The following is a 16,514-nucleotide window of genomic DNA, read 5'->3' as shown; positions in this document are numbered from 1 at the left end:
AAGGAAAGGCTCTTAATTGTGCGGAAAATTGGGTTCATTGAAAATGAAGCTTTAGCACCACATCGTCTCTTCTCGCTCCTACAGCATTCCCTTCTTCTACTCGTAACGCCACGCCATTTCTGTAGCGCACGCGTTCTATCCTTGCATCACGTTCTGCATGCGTTTTTGCTCCGAGTTAGCCACCGATCTCCTTGCGGTGCAGCATAATGTACACGCCTGGAAAGACCAACTTTTCCCACTCAATCGCGCAAACATGGCAAAGGTTTTCACGGAAGTGATTGGACGACCGGGTTCTGCTGGGTTGTGTGGTGCGCGCGTGATATCGTGCAGCAACGGTACGCGCGCATTGGCATCACATCATGTTTGCTGTATTTTTTTGTTCCTTCCCAACATGAACAAAAGGGATACGAAATGGGTACGGGCTGCTAACCCGACAATGGCACCCATTGCGGGCATGATGATCGTTTGAAGGCATGTAGATGAGGGATACTGATGCTGATAAAAGTTTGCATACGTGTTTGGATGTTATACCTAATCAGGTTGGGCGTAAAATAAAGAAGCGAGAATTGATACAAACAATGCAGAATCGTTCCAGTGTACAGGGGGAAAGGAAGATGCATAATTGCTATCAAAAGTTTTCCGATCGCAGTCTTGCGTTTTCTTGCAAGCAGGGTCGTGTGAAGGTAGCGCGTGAAACCGAAGGGATGTTGAAGGTTTTATTTGTATTGATGGTTAGTAAACTTTTTATCTGGAATTAGTTTGTTTCATTGTTTTTATTTATAACCGTGTTGCTTTTTTGTGATTGTTCAATAATAAGGATTGATGTTACGATATTGTATTAATAAATTACATTATTGTGCTGGTAAATGTAAGCCGATTGACAGTAATATCAGAGTTTTGACACAAAGTGTCGCTTTGAAAGTTTTATAAGTTTGACGTAAGAGGACGCTACCAGCAGCAAAAGAATGATTGTTGCACGACTGTCTCTGTGGTCTATCATATTTTAAGTTAGAAATCTTAATTCTGAAGACGCTTTTCACTAAGAATCACTAAGAAAAGTTTACCTCAAGATAATTGCTTGGGTCAGTTGCACACAACTGAAATGAGCATTTGACAGTTACTGTCAAGTGAGAATTGGTGTCATTTAAAAACAGCATTAAATCGCTATCTGTCAAACATTTGCGTAAATACGTCATAATCAATACAACATATAACTACCTAGATGAAGATATAATAGAACTCTAGAACGGTTCAACACGCATTAGGAATTAATGTGAATTATTTTTCGATTTATTTTTCACTTTCATTTGCAGACTAGCTAGCTAGCTTTATTGAAGACTAGCGTAAATGTATTTTCCTTACCTTGATTTATCGTTGCCATATTTTAATAGGCGTGATTTAATTTATCCATTAAAAAAAATGATAAGTATGGCATTGTGGTAGAAAAAATAATAATTCAAAACAGACTAAACCTAGTCCAACGAACGGAAGAAAACAACCCAAAACCGGAATACGGTTTACCAGTTCTTGGTGGGTATGTAAATGGTGGAAATAGAAATAAACAGAAGAATGAAAAAAAAAACAAACTACCAAACGTTGTCGCGACAACACTACTTATATCACCCACTCGCCCAAAACGCGCTCAGCAAGCAATCGATTTCTTCTGGACGTGTACAAGACAACATTGTTGCACTGTTGGCCCCACGGATTCTTTCTTCCTGCCCTTGGCCTCACGTATATACGAAACCGTTCAGGGTCTTTCAGGGTTTTGTGGCATGTCCAACGTTGTTTGTTTCTGTGTTTTTTGCTGTTGGAAGTATCCTTCAGTTTTGTTTCGGAGGTTTGCAATGGAATTTCTTTTGCAAGACTGTTTCTTTCCCAGCAAAGGAAGTTCTTGTTTTAATCGCCATGCTGGCCATGTCTTGGTTGCCGTACTACTTAAGGGATTATGTTTTAAATACTTTACGCGTTGATGTCTTTGGTGTTTTGACGTAGGTTTGGTTAATTATCGTCTTAGAGCGCAGAAAAAAATCGCTTATTTCGTGTTGTAGCGACAGTCTCGTTCATGATTAGCACAGGATTTCGAATGTGGAATAATATTTATTCGTAAAAAATAATTTTCAAACAATATTGATTTGCTTCATTAAAAATATTTGTCTTTGCGTGGGAAACAAAGAGGAACCCTCTAGAAAAGTTCAACTACAAGTATGACCTTATTTATATCCGGTCTCATTACGCTTGTATGACAAGTTGAACTATATTTTCATTTTTGTGCTGCTTTTTGTTTTGTTCTACAATAAAACGATATATAGAAAATACGAACATTCTTCGTTCGTATTGCGACAGAAAAGTGCAGATGAATTCTTTGTTCGGAAACAAAAAGTATGTCACCCTTTTGAAGAATACGGCCATTTTGCATTAGCCATTCGCATCCGGGTCGATGGGTTTGTTTATAATTGCAGTCTATTTAAACGACACATATTGTCGCAATCCCTTTTGTACGGTTCAGGTTTCTATTGGTGTGAATTTGCAAAACATCTTCAGCATCGAAAGTGATTAAATTTTGAATCTCATTCAACCTCACGTTGGTCAGTGATGGAATTTTTAAGTCCTTAAATCTCAACCTTTTTCTGGCGTTCGGAGTATAAATGACTTTTTGCTTAGTTTTGGTTGCTTCATCGTTCTGGTAAAAAATCACACCATCCCGGATGTGTGTTGGTTGACCGGAAGCAGGCGATGATAGTTCGGACCGAGATTAGCTCGAGGAAATTGAAGAAAAGTCGCAGACAAATTCGATTACACTACGGAAGGGATTGTCAAAGCTCGTCCAACATTAGGGAATGTTTGTCAAAAATGAGCCCCATTCGTTGCGAAACGGAGACAGAAGATTCCGTAAATGGAAAGAAGAGAGAGAGAGAGACACATCCCTCGTTGATGGCGACGTCTAACAGCGCTTACGAAAGCGAGAAAAAGGGCCTTCTCTCTAATTCGGTGCACACGAGTGAGCCGCCCATCATGATCGGCCCCCCTTTCAATCCCCAAAACGGATGGACCCGCCAATCAAGCTCGCTAGAAAGCGAATCGAGAGTGAAAATGAAGTGCTGCTGTAGCTACGATGATTGCGATGATGATGATGGTGATGATGATGAGGAGGATCTCTGTTGTTGCTGTTGCTGCTGCCCCAAAGATTATATGGACCCGTGGAAGACATTCCACATTTGGGGAGCTGTTGACGGACGGCCTTTTGCCCAGTTCCACCCGAGCAAAAGATGGCTTTTATAAAGCTTTTTTGTTATTGAAGTGCCCGTGGACGTGTATGCAGTTGGGCGTTTGTGTTCGTGCTTTGTAGACGAGTTTTGGATGGCGTCATAGCAAAACGGTTTGCCACGCGTCGCGTCCGTGAGGTCAGACATGAGTCTAGCATATATGTGAGGGATTGAAATGTTTCTATAATAAGTTCGGATTATACTGTTTTTTTTTTTTATAAAGCAAGAATGGTTTTTATAACAACATTCAAATTATATTTTATTGTTACAATCATCACGAATATGGTTTCGTGATACTTTAAGTTGGAAAGCTTTATTCTTAAGACAATATCTGACAAACAATCGAGCAAATGTCATGCTATTAATAAAGATTAGCTTGTATCGGGGTATTTTTTGAAATTATTTTCATACAAAACATACAAAATTTATCTACTTTTCATGAATGTAAAATAATCTTACATTTTCAAAATATAGGAACTTTGAGTAGATCTACTGCAAATAATGCTTTGTTTTGCCTGTTTTTGAGCAGCTGATCGAATCTTTCATATGGGAAACAATCGTTAATTCACAGACTAATTTGGCTTGCCAGTTTGTATGGAAAGCTAAGAGAGGAATAAGGTTCCAAATGTCAAAACGTATAAAAAACTCCAACTAGTTTGTTTGGTATGATCGACTCCCATTGCTTTAAATAAGTGATATTGCATACTTTCAGGCGTTGTGATCTGAAAGAAAAGGTTTAAGCAGAAATTAACTTATTCTCTTCTTCAAAATGGGTCTCCTTTGATATTCTTTTGGAATCATTCTAAACAGAAAACAAATTCTTTTGAAATTTTATGCCATTTAATGATCGATTGATAGAACTTATCACTCCGCTCAGTCGATCATCCTTTCATGCGCGTCAGCTCAATGTCAACGTTGACAGTGTCGAAGCCGCCCCAGCGAATGGTGTGCCACGGACGTGTCGTAGGAAATAAGTATCATTAAATTCATCACCAGGTCACATGAAGGGAAGGTTGGGGGCGCAAAAAACAACAGAGACTGAACATTCAAACCTCCAGCGTACATTGCGATCTGTTATACTCATTTTTGCACATTTCTCTCTGTCAAAGTTCCGATCGTATGTAGTGTCAATTTTTATGCAATCAATTCAACGCACACAGACACAACACGAGCATGGTTGGATAGTTGAGAAAAGCAAGCTTTCCAAGCAGATTGCGAGCCGGTCAGAGTGCCGTCGGTGCTTTCTCCTTTTCGAATCAATTCCACTGTGTGCTTTTTATGTTGGTCGCTATGATTGGGTCGCTATGCTCTAGTGTCCACAAAGCCACACGCGACACTCATATCCGGCTCCGGACGACCTTCCAAACGACCTTGTCCGTTTCATTATTAGTATGCGTCTGTTGCACGAGACTAGACAAAGCGGATTGCATATTTTATCGTTTTTTCTTCTTTTATTAAAACAAAACGCATGAAAGCATAAGCTATAACAATACACAGGGGTCAGGAAGGAACAGGTGTTTGTGGTTTAAAATTAGGTGAAATGATTTCCTGTTTCTAGAGCTGATGCTTTCACCAGCATTATGTTTTTATTCTCTCTTTTCCATTCATTTATTTCTGTTTGTTGCACATTCAAATATAGCTTGAACTAACCTTTCTTTTCGCTTGCTACACTTTCCCCGTTTCGTTCACAGAATGCCAATACAGGCGCCCCAATGGACAGAGTTTCTCAGCTGTCCCGTTTGCTGCAACGAGTTTGCAGCGAACTTACGCCCACCGATCAGTCTAGGATGCGGTCACACCATCTGTCGCACCTGTCTCGCCACACTCCACCACAGGCAGTGCCCGTTCGATCAGGTAGGTCCATAACCATAACATGTCCATCCGTAGGATGTGAAATTCCTCGTTTACTTAAATACGCTTGTTTTTATTAACCATTACATTAAATTTATAAGATGTTTTCAAATTATGTAAATCTGTTTATAATTTGATGGTGAATGCGCTATGCGACGGCGTGATCGTGAAACTAGTTTTTCAACAAAGTTGTACATGCAAAGGTCACATCAAAATGGTGCCAGATGGAAGGCAAACTTTCAGCTAACGTTGCAGATTTTTACGAGTGATACCAGTTTAGGGTACAATCAATCGAAAGGAGAAACAAGATCAAGTATTACTCTATAGACAGGTTGGTTGTGGTACAAAACAGTAGAAACAAGATGTAATTGTGTTTTTCTTCAATTTCAAACATGTGGTCAAACATTTATGGTCTGAAAAATGATCGTACATTCCTTCAATGTAAACTACAAAGTAGCGATACTTACCAATGCAAACTAATTAATGATTGATTTTTTGGCGTTTGGCTACGAATCCAATCGTTGATCGAAAAGTTTGTAGGTCACAGATTTAAAAAAGTGATAGTCGGAAGGTGTCTAGTTCACTGTTTTCACAGATTTTAACCTTTCGTACCAGATGTTTGGTCCCGAAACCCGATATATTCAATGTTTTCTTATTGATCAGTTGAGCTTTTTATTTTTCGCTCCAATATAACTACTGTGGTCCTACCAAGCCTCCTCTGTCCATGTGGACGACCTGGACCGACTGGATCGTCCGGTGTCATTCGAATGACATGGCAAACCTACCTTAGCCTGGGAAGTCTATTTGAATGCACGAATCTGAGGTCATCGTACAACTCACAGAACTCGTCATTATAGTGGGTTCTCCCCACATACGAGGCTAAAAATCCTTCTGAGCATCAATACGTCTAAGAAGCTTTCGTTAGTTTTGTACAAAGCTCATATCTCTGAGGCATATAGCAGTACTGAGGCATATATTTCAACTTCGATCTTCGCGTGTTTTGAGTGAAGAATTTTCCTTAGGCTGTAGAAACACCGGCTAACAGTCACCAACCTAGTGTCTCAATATCAATTTTATTGTCGATGCTGACCCAAGATAGGTAAAATTTTTGATGACTAGAAAAGAGCAGTCATTCCTGCGTAGATCAGTATTCGTTAACAGGGCCGCTAGTAGTGGTGCCACTATCACTTTGGATTTTGTCTTGTTAATCTCCAACCCGAGGTTTTCTTCTGTCTGCTGGATCCTTTGGTAGGCGTCCAATGATGTCTATTTCATCAGCGTAGGCCAGGATCTGAATTGGCTTATAGAAAATAGTCCCCTTATCTTATAGAAAGATGTTGTTAAAATTGACTACATAATCTCAAAAAGGAAAATTTCTCTCCCACATTTCATTACTTGGAATATAACAGATTCACAACTTTATCATACCAACATCTTCTTTTAAAGGTGGAATATTTATACAATTTTTATGAAATGTAATCTAAACGTATTACAACTTCGTTTTATAAAATTAGAAAAATGTAACACTACAGCATATGTTTGTAACTTCTGTCGCTGTTTGTCGCCGAACCGAGCTTTAAATACATTCGATCAATATAAATTTACTTTCCGTTCGACTTTATAATCTACACGCAGCAGAAATTTGACGCTGAGAAACATGTGGAACGTTTTATAGCCGGGAATTGAAACAGCGAGAGAAAGAAAAAAAGAACACACCGAACACTCGTTTCCTTCCTTCCGTTGGGGTGCCCTCAGCTCTCGGATGTGAATAACTCACGTGGAAAAAGTAATCAAATAACGGCAAGTCAAGGTTGAAGCGCAAAGTAAAACAAATCAACTAGCTTGTTGCAAAAGCTCATGGCCCCTGGTATGTGACAAGGGCGCTCCCAGTATTGCTGGCATGCAAAGAAAGAATCCCAACCCCGCTTAAGGTAAGGAGCAATAAAACTTTATCATCTCCTACCATCCTGGAATGGACTGGTGCGCACACTTCGACAGCTTGCGGAAAACCGTCTTTACAGTGTGTGACATGGGCACCATCTTAGGGTACGGTACGGTTGTGCGAGTGGTAAAGATTCGGAAGCATCCTTTTGCGTGATGTCATTCAATATTAAAGTTATGACGTTGGTTCCTGATTCCGGCTGGTTGATCCTGTGTGTCCTCCCAACGGGGGGTTGCAGATGAAGTGCGAACTCCCGGATGGGAAGGGATTTAGGACATTAGGTTTTCTTTGTATATATGGACGTGTGCGTGTGTGTCGGAAGAGATTCTTTTTTGTGATCTCGCCGCTAGTTGGAAGATTTTATTTGATACGAATGTAAAGAAGGTGGCAAAAGGGTTCATATGTTGGTGATTTTGGAATTTTATTTATTTCTACGGGTGTTGTGCTTTTTTGTATGTTCTTTCGACTGCTGAACCGATTGGGTACGGTTGGCGTAAGATGGTGTTTGCTGTGGAGGCACACATATCCGGTATCGAGAATCGCCTCGATGTGTGTATCGATGTGTGACGATTTTATGTCACGTTTCTCGTTCTGCGACCGGAAATGGAGAAAAAATGCTCCAAACGTTTCCTTAATCCGTATCAGATGTGTGTATAGTGACGATAGAAACCTGGCAAAACTTTTTTTTACAAGAATATTTATTTTTCATATTTTGTTATTACGAGAGGAATGAAAAGGAACGAAAGGAACAAAAGGAACGAAAAGAACGAAAAGAACGAAAGGAACGAAAGGAACGAAAGGAACGAAAAGAACGAAAGGAACGAAAGGAACGAAAGGAACGAAAGGAACGAAAGGAACGAAAGGAACGAAAGGAACGAAAGGAACGAAAGGAACGAAAGGAACGAAAGGAACGAAAGGAACGAAAGGAACGAAAGGAACGAAAGGAACGAAAGGAACGAAAGGAACGAAAGGAACGAAAGGAACGAAAGGAACGAAAGGAACGAAAGGAACGAAAGGAACGAAAGGAACGAAAGGAACGAAAAGAACGAAAAGAACGAAAGGAACGAAAAGGAACGAAAAGGAACGAAAAGAACGTAAGGAACGAAAGGAACGAAAAGAACGAAAGGAACGAAAAGAACGAAAAGAACGAAAAGAACGAAAAGAACGAAAAGAACGAAAAGAACGAAAATAACGAAAAGAACGAAAAGAACGAAAAGAACGAAAAGAACGAAAAGAACGAAAAGAACGAAAAGAACGAAAAGAACGAAAAGAACGAAAAGAACGAAAAGAACGAAAAGAACGAAAAGAACGAAAAGAACGAAAAGAACGAAAAGAACGAAAAGAACGAAAAGAACGAAAAGAACGAAAAGAACGAAAAGAACGAAAAGAACGAAAGGAACGAAAAGAACGAAAAGAACGAAAGGAGTGATGATATCCGTTCCATAAGACAATGGCATTAAAAAATTTTTCTCATCCTCCTAAAGGGGCGTATTTTTAATGCTTTTTCTTACATACTGAGCACATACTTTCAGATACATAAGCAGCTAGAAGCTATAATAAAATTTTCACAAGAATTAAAAATTTAGATTGTGCTTTTACCTTTCGTTTCGCGTAAGTACGTAAAATGTGGGAAAAGTTCCAAAAGTTCCAATACTGCTTGCCTCGGTCCATGGCGGCAACATCACCATGGTAGGGCCACGTTTCACTTGCCTATGTCACCAAAAAAGCAAAAAAAAAAATCTCTCTAATCTGATTTACAAACATCCGCCACAAAACATACGTATGTACTTCTACGGTTTACTGTCGTCCCTACGCGAAAGTTCCCTGCACACAACCAACAACACAGTTGCAAACCGAAATTTGTAAATTCGCCGATAGGTGACTTGATATAGCTTGAACAACAAAAAAAAAACAGTAGTACGACCGGAATCGGCACCAGACCGGAATATGGTACTGCTCGAAACGACTCGCAAAAGGTATTAAATTTTGATGCCTTAAGGCCGGGTTCTTTTTTTTTTTTGCTCTCTTCTCTGATTTTTTTTCGGCCGGTTGCCGGCGTATTCATTCGGTATCCTATCAAGTCTCATCTATCCTCGGGGCACATTTTTCCTTCCAGTAACATTAGGTGCGTGTGAGGTAACTTTCTCTGAGGCACGGAGCGTATGGAATTGACGAGATTGTATCCTTTGTTCTGGTTGGCTTTCCGAGAAACTTCGATGAAAAGTTGGACCTAGGGATAAGCAGGTGTAACACCTTTTTTTTTTGGCTTTACCGCACGGGGCATAGTCGGATTTTTAACTATACCATCAGCTAATATCCCACTGGAGGGAAATCCCTTTTTTTTTGGTTTGGCATTACACTAGACCAACAAGAGCTTGGAACCCTTTTTCGCATTTGGTTTTGTTCCCCGTCCCAACCCCACCCCCCCAATATTGTCGAAGTCTGGTGATTGGGTTTCGTATGTTTCGTCGACGGATCGAGCATGTATTAAGTGGAACAAATCCTTGTCGAAAATATTTAAAACCCCTCTCCTGCACCAGACGGGATAGAAACGAACCAGAACACACGCCGTTGGAGCATCTTTTCAAATGGGACGGTTTTTTTCTTCTCTTCTTTCTCCATTTAACCACTGTTTGGTCATGTAATCACAGGTGGAAGATGTATGGTATGGGAGGGAAGGCAGGATCCCGTGTAGGATCGGGGTCGAATTGTAGCTATTTATGTAATGCGGTGGAAAACACGGATACCTACAAAGGATAAGCGGTTTTTGCTTATATTTCGCCTTCGCCACCAAATTCTGGCGCTTATGTTTGTATTATTTAGCATTACGAAAAATTTCACCAAACAACACAACTGATCATCGGGTGGCACACGGTGGAAAGCTTTCGTTTATGTTTGTTTTCCATTCCCGCTTTTCTCGTTTTCTCACCCGCTCCCCCTTTTTTTGTATGAACTATTTTATCGTGTCGCGTCCAAAATGTGGCTGCAGTCAGCTTTGGAATTTGATGAGGGATTATCTGTTTTTTTTTTTTTGCATTTTAGCTGGATTTTTTTTGTTCTACCATTTACAGTGTGGCAAATCTCGATGCTAAAGTTAACGAATATTTGTCGTGCATTCGTGCTTGCACATCAAAGGGAATTACGCCTCCCGAAAGCGAAATACACAGTGGCGTGTATTTGATATCAGATCAGATAAATGCAAAATTCATGTATGAATGTATTTTTTGTGGTTCTTTTTGCTTTACGTTCAATTACATTGTGTGTGTGTGCCATGACGGCACACATTCGAACGATTGGCAAATGATGGCCTGAATGTTGGCGTACCGTTCTGCCAACCGAAGTACGCGGGTTGGGATATAAAAACAAACGCAAAACCGTGGCTTGTGCCGAAGCAACAAGAAATGTGTGTTTCCCCGCAACGGCAAATGGATTTGTTGTAGCGCTTAATATGAATAAGTTTATATTATGTTTATGATTTTCCGCAGAGCGCACTACTCGGTGGAAAGCGCCACGTTTCCGCGTGCTGTGCGGTTTTGAGACGTTGAGCGGCTTCGTAGCAAGTTTATGATGCCTCCGGCACCGATTGCTCGTGGTTACGCGCATTATGTTATGCCGCTGGTATAGTTATGCTGCTGGTCGGATGCAAAGCTACATAACGAAACTTGAGACACAAAGCGACGAAGAACGTCTTTGCACGAACGCAAGAAAGGAAATTTTCTGTGCGCTTTTTTCTTCATATATCTTCGATCCAATGAAAATTGTGTTGCTGCTACTCTGAACACAACCGCGAACGCTTTTATACGATGGTTTGGTCGGTGTCCTGATGCGTGTGTGTTTGCTGTTTGCGCTTGGTACCGAGTAAGATAAGCGTTCCGATTTTTCCAACGCTTTTTGCTGCCCACGGTCCATGAGGGTATCTTAGCGAGTCAAACACACAGGCGCATCCGAACGAATAAATCTAAATCCTTGCTGGAAATGGAGCTCCACTTCTGCATCAACGCTTCCCGTGTTTGTTTTCCCAGCAGACCCCGTTTTGTCCCAAATGGATGAAATGAATTCGTCAGATAAATCACACAAGTCGTAAGAAAATACGGAACGTATCGCTTTCTACCGGCCGGTCGGGTTTGGTCGGGGTTTCCAATATGGCAAGTTCGTGATGATGAGGCCAATATATTGTGGTCATATCCTTTTCAGTAATGCTATGAGTGGGTTTATCTGCAATCTTTACGGTATTTGCACTACGTAAAAAATATTCAACCGGCGTATACATCCGCGTAAGCATCTATAATCCGGATGAATGGGGAAAACTTTTGATACCAGCCGCAATGTTGGAGTTGTTAATATGCAAAAAAAATGTACTGCCCGCGAGCCGCATGTGAGCTCTTGTTGGGTCCTTTAGTGTAGTTTTTCGTTTAAAGTTTCCCTACCATTACTGAAATGCTGAAACTTCGCCTTTAATTGTAGCCTTATTTGGACCATACTGCTTCTTCATGAGATCCTGCGCATGTACCTCTTAGACATTTTTATAGATCACGATCAGGATCAAAGTTGATCCTAGGCTTGCAGAATTTTTATCACAAATTATTTCTATATTTGAACCTCTTTTCTGGCTCTATTGAATTGCAGAATAAGTTCTATATATTGGTGAAATTTTCCTTGATAACAATGAGGACTAAAGATCCCTCTAAATCCGTGGCGATCGACCCGGCTCAGTTACCTTTTGCTTGTGCCATGTTATAAGTTTGATAATATACTTTAAACTCTAGTGAATTTCACATATTTTTCTTTTTTAAATGTTATTTTTTATGTTTTTCTTTGTTTTTCAATAAGCTGGTCAGATATTGTATCAATGTTTAGTTTAATATTTTTTTGTTTTTATGTTTTTATTGTATTAGTTTAGTATACCACAAATTTAATGTATATAATAAATAGTTTCCAAATATTTTCGCCATTATTTTATTATTTTTCGGCCCGAGTTTACTCACACTATTTACTATTTATATTTCCCACTTGCAGACTGTTATATCGACTGATTTAGATTATCTACCGATAAATAATGCATTACTGCAGTTGGTCAGTACACCGGGAGCCACGTCCTCGTCGACGTATGGTACGAAGGGAGGAACAGGAGGAGGAGGAGGAGGAGGAGATGGAACGAACAATACTACCAACAATGGAGGCAGTTCATCGCCAGGCGGAGGAAGCTCGCAGGGTGCTGTTTGTGGAAGCAATAGCAGTACTAGTAGCGCAAGTAGCAGTAGTAGTGCCAGCAGCAACAGCAGCAGCAGTAGCAGCAGTAGTAGCACTAGCAGCAACAGCAGCAGCAACGGTAGCACCAGTAACAGTACTAGTGCCACCAACGACTCAACTTCTTCCTCCGGTAGTATAAATCCTCCCCCAACTGCCAATGTGTCCAATGCTTCCAATGCAGGGATTACCGATCCGGACCTCAACTCGACGAGCGTTCAGAGTCTCAGTCCCGAGAATCTGCAGTACTACAAAACGGCGAAGGCATGCATTGAGGAGCTGGCGCTCTACCTTAAGCCATGTCCACCAGCCGGTAGCACATCGTTGGCAGCGGGTGGTGGGCCAGGTAGCAGCAGCATCGTCAGCTCCTCTGGACCATCCGGTGCAAGCCTGCTGTCACGGCAGATGCAGCGCAAGCTGGTGATACTGGTCAACTGTCAGCTGATCGAAGATGAGGGCAGGGCACGGTCGCTCCGTGCCGCTCGCTCACTAGGCGAGCGTACGGTCATGGAGCTGATCTTGCACCATCAAAATCCGCAGCAGCTGAGCACGAACCTGTGGGCAGCGGTGAGGGCCCGCGGTTGCCAATTTCTCGGCCCGGCCATGCAAGAAGAGGTGCTGAAGCTGGTGCTGCTAGCCCTAGAGGATGGATCGGCCCTATCGCGCAAGGTGCTGGTAATGTTTGTCGTTCAGCGTCTTGAGCCACATTTTTCACAAGCGTCCAAAACGAGCATCGGGCATGTGGTGCAGCTTCTGTACCGTGCGAGCTGTTTCAAGGTATCGAAACGGGAAGGCGACTCCTCGCTGATGCAGCTAAAGGAGGAGTTCCGGACGTACGAGGCGTTACGGCGCGAACATGACGCGCAGATCGTGCAGATCGCGACGGAAGCGGGATTGCGGATCGCTCCCGATCAGTGGTCCTCGCTGCTGTACGGTGACACCGCGCACAAGTCGCACATGCAGAGCATCAACGACAAGCTGCAGACGCCCCAATCGTTCGTGCAGTCGGTGCAAGAACTGATTATTGCCCTACAACGCACCGGCGATCCGGCCAATCTGTCCGGACTGCGCGTACAGTTGAAGCATTTGGCGGCGATTGACTGGAACAGCGAGAATCATGTACCCAGCTGGGCAGAATGTGCTGCCGCACTGCAAGCGGTAAAACGTGTTGTGGCCGGTCTGGTGGATTTTGTGCAGCATCATGGCAACCGAAAGCTGCAGGAGGCAGGTCATCTGGCACACAATCGAAACTACAAGATCAGCTTGTGTCGGGACTTGAATAATCGGGGCACTTGTCCGCGCGGACCCAACTGTACCTTCGCACATTCGGACGAAGAGTTGGAAAAGTATCGGACAAAGTTGCGTAAGAGCCACGGGAGCAGTGCGACGGCAAGTTTGCGCATGATGGCAAATGGTAAGGATCATCATTTAGGTGGTTCGGGAGGTATGTCTGCTGCCGGTGGACAGTCTGGTGGTGTGAGTCGGACACGTTCGGCTGTGGAGTACCATGGGCACACGGGTGGTGGTAGTAACGGTGATGGAGCGAGCGGTAGTATGCATCAAAGTTCGTCCTCATCCCATGGTTATCATTCGTCCGGAGAGGAAGCATCATCGCCGGTGCGCTATCAAAAGACATCTTCCATTGGAGGTGGTAGAGATGGGCCAGGAAGTCAACATAGCCATCGAATGCTTGATAAAACTCACATCGGTAGTCAAGGCAGCAGTGGTTTAGGATCTGGTGCAGCAGTTCCAGGTGTTAATGGGCCCGGAGGTACACATCCGTCTTCGTATGGTGGTGGTGGTGGTCCAGTCTCCATGAATGGTGGTACTCGTGGTGGTATTTACCCGGTTGGTGGTGGTGGAAGTACAACAAGCCACTATCCACACGCTGGCGGAGGAAATAGCAGCGGAATGAATTATTCAAACCGTGGACCACCTCATCACCCGTCGGGTGGAGCAGGAGGAGGCCCCTCTTCACAGGCAGGTGCTCAACATAATTCTTCCCAATCGCTGAGGTTCCGTGCACCGCCCCACATGGGTCCAAGCCCGGGTGGAACGAATGCCAACGGTGGTGGAAACTATCACCCGGGTGGTCCAGGTTTAGGTGCCTCTCTACCACCGCATCCCAATATGCACCATGACAGTGGTGGTGGAAATGGTACCCATCTTCCAGGTGCATATCCTCAGCAACTTCCAGCCACTCAATCAGCTGGTGGCCATTTACCTGGAGCACATCCGATCGAACCACATCACCATCATAGTCCGCTCGCAAACTCTGTGCATCATCCACCGTACTTTGGTGCTGGTGAATATCCGGAAGGTGGCAAACATGGGACCGAACATGGACCACTGCACGGCCAGCCACATCACCATGGCCATAACCATCCTTCGCAAACGAGACGTCCACCGAACTATGCCGGTTGGGATGGTCTTGCTAGTCCTCCCCACCATCATCATCATGTGGGTGGAAATCATGGAACTTCTGGCAAGATAGGACCATCGGGTCATCAGCAGCAAGGGGGTAATTTTGGTATGACCGGAGGACATGGCGGACAACCTGCACATCCAACAGGCGGTGGCACTTCATCATACGGCCCAGGTGGAAGCCCAAAGAATGGACATTCGGGCAACTCAGCAGCACCCATGGGATCAAAGTACATGGGTGGGATGCAACATCCGGCAGGTCAGCAGCAAAGCTACCATCATCAGAAATTGGGACCACAGGTTCGCGACTACAAGGAAAAGCATCAGGGCAATCGGGGACCGCATCTAGCACCAGCGCACGGTGGAATGTCTTCGATATCTTCCGCTGGACCACCGTACCCTGGCGGGCGCAATGGGCCACATCCACCTCCACCGTATCTATCTTCCCCATTGCCGATGTCTGGACCTGACGGATCTGTTGGAAAGAGTCCTACGGGTACAGTACCGCCGCCTCCACCGCCACCACATCATAACGGTTACAATGGGTCACAGGGTGGTGCGGCGGCCTATCAGCATAACCTTCAACAGCACCACCAGCATCAGCATCATCATCATAATCCGCATCATATGCATCATGGTACCGGGACGTATCAACCACAGCGCCAGACAATGGGTGAACCGTCCGGCTATCTGCCCAAGATGATGTTCGAAACGCTCGGCACCACCGGTGGAGGTAATAAGAAATCGTACAATCAACAGCTGATGAACCAACATCTGAGCGAACTTGGAATGGCAAACCCGGCAGCCGCTGCCGGCAAGGATATGTTTATCCGTTCCGATTCGCTCCTAGCGGACGATGATGCGCTCATGGTGGCTGAGCAAGAGTTCAACAATGCTGCCCAGTATGGACCGATCTCGCGCATGAACCCGATCGGTACGGAACGTATCGATCTGGGCTTGACACCGCGTAGCCATCCACGACACGCCACTGCTGTACAGCAGCGCGGTGGTGGCCTATGGTCCACTACCTCCTCTTCCTCGCTCGGGGACAATCCATCACCGACCGGTGGTGGAAACGGTAGTTCATCCGGTTCCTCACCATTCTATGCAGGCAATAGCGGTGGCATGATACCATCGGCGATTCAACAAAATCAAAAGCACTCAATGCAGCCACCTCACCATGCATATCATGCACAGCAGCAGCAGCAGCAGCAGCAACAACAACTGCATCCATCAGCGTCCTCTACCGCGCTGGAAAAGATGACACCAGAACCAAACAATAACACGATCGACTTTGATCTGTTGCGTGGTGATAAAAAGACGCTCGAGTACGATCCGTCTGACTGTTGTGATACCGTATCAACGTCCGCTAGCGGTAGCAGTACGTGCGTGGAGTCGGACTTTTTGCTTCAATCGTTAGTTTCACAGTCTGGCCTGGGCGGAGGTCATTATGGGCAGCAACAGCAGCATCATTTCCATTCGATGGTTACCGGTACGGCTATGATGATGGCGGAAAGGAGCGGATCACCACCACACGCACCACAACATCAGCTGCAACATCAACAACTGTTGGCGAAAGTGTCCCAACCGGATCGTTGCAATGGTGGAGGATTGAATGATCGGCTTGCCCCGGTAGGACCGGCTTTGTCACCCGTCTGCACCAACGATGAGCTACGCAAAATGAACGATATCAAGGTACGTTGGAGCGCGATAGCTTGCGCTTATTCATAAAAAAAACATTTACCATAAACATTTTATTGCTTTTTTTTTGTTTTCGCTCCCTT

General features: G+C 43.8%; 1 protein-coding gene across 9 annotated transcripts in view; it reads left to right on the top strand.

The window, feature by feature from the left end:
• Window positions 1–16,514, top strand: part of LOC125768547 (uncharacterized) — a 56,288-nt gene that overhangs the window by 30,553 nt on the left and 9,221 nt on the right. For all 9 annotated transcript variants that reach the window (XM_049436350.1, XM_049436347.1, XM_049436343.1 and 6 more), the window contains exons 3-4: window positions 4,958–5,120; window positions 12,076–16,425. In XM_049436350.1, coding sequence (XP_049292307.1) covers window positions 4,959–5,120; window positions 12,076–16,425 — 4,512 coding nt within the window. In that variant the 5' untranslated portion in view covers window position 4,958. The remainder of the gene's footprint in view (window positions 1–4,957; window positions 5,121–12,075; window positions 16,426–16,514) is intronic.

Source organism: Anopheles funestus, chromosome 3RL (genome assembly GCF_943734845.2).
Source record: "Anopheles funestus chromosome 3RL, idAnoFuneDA-416_04, whole genome shotgun sequence".
Taxonomy (NCBI): domain Eukaryota; kingdom Metazoa; phylum Arthropoda; class Insecta; order Diptera; family Culicidae; genus Anopheles; species Anopheles funestus.
This window is presented reverse-complemented; position numbering and strand designations above follow the sequence as displayed.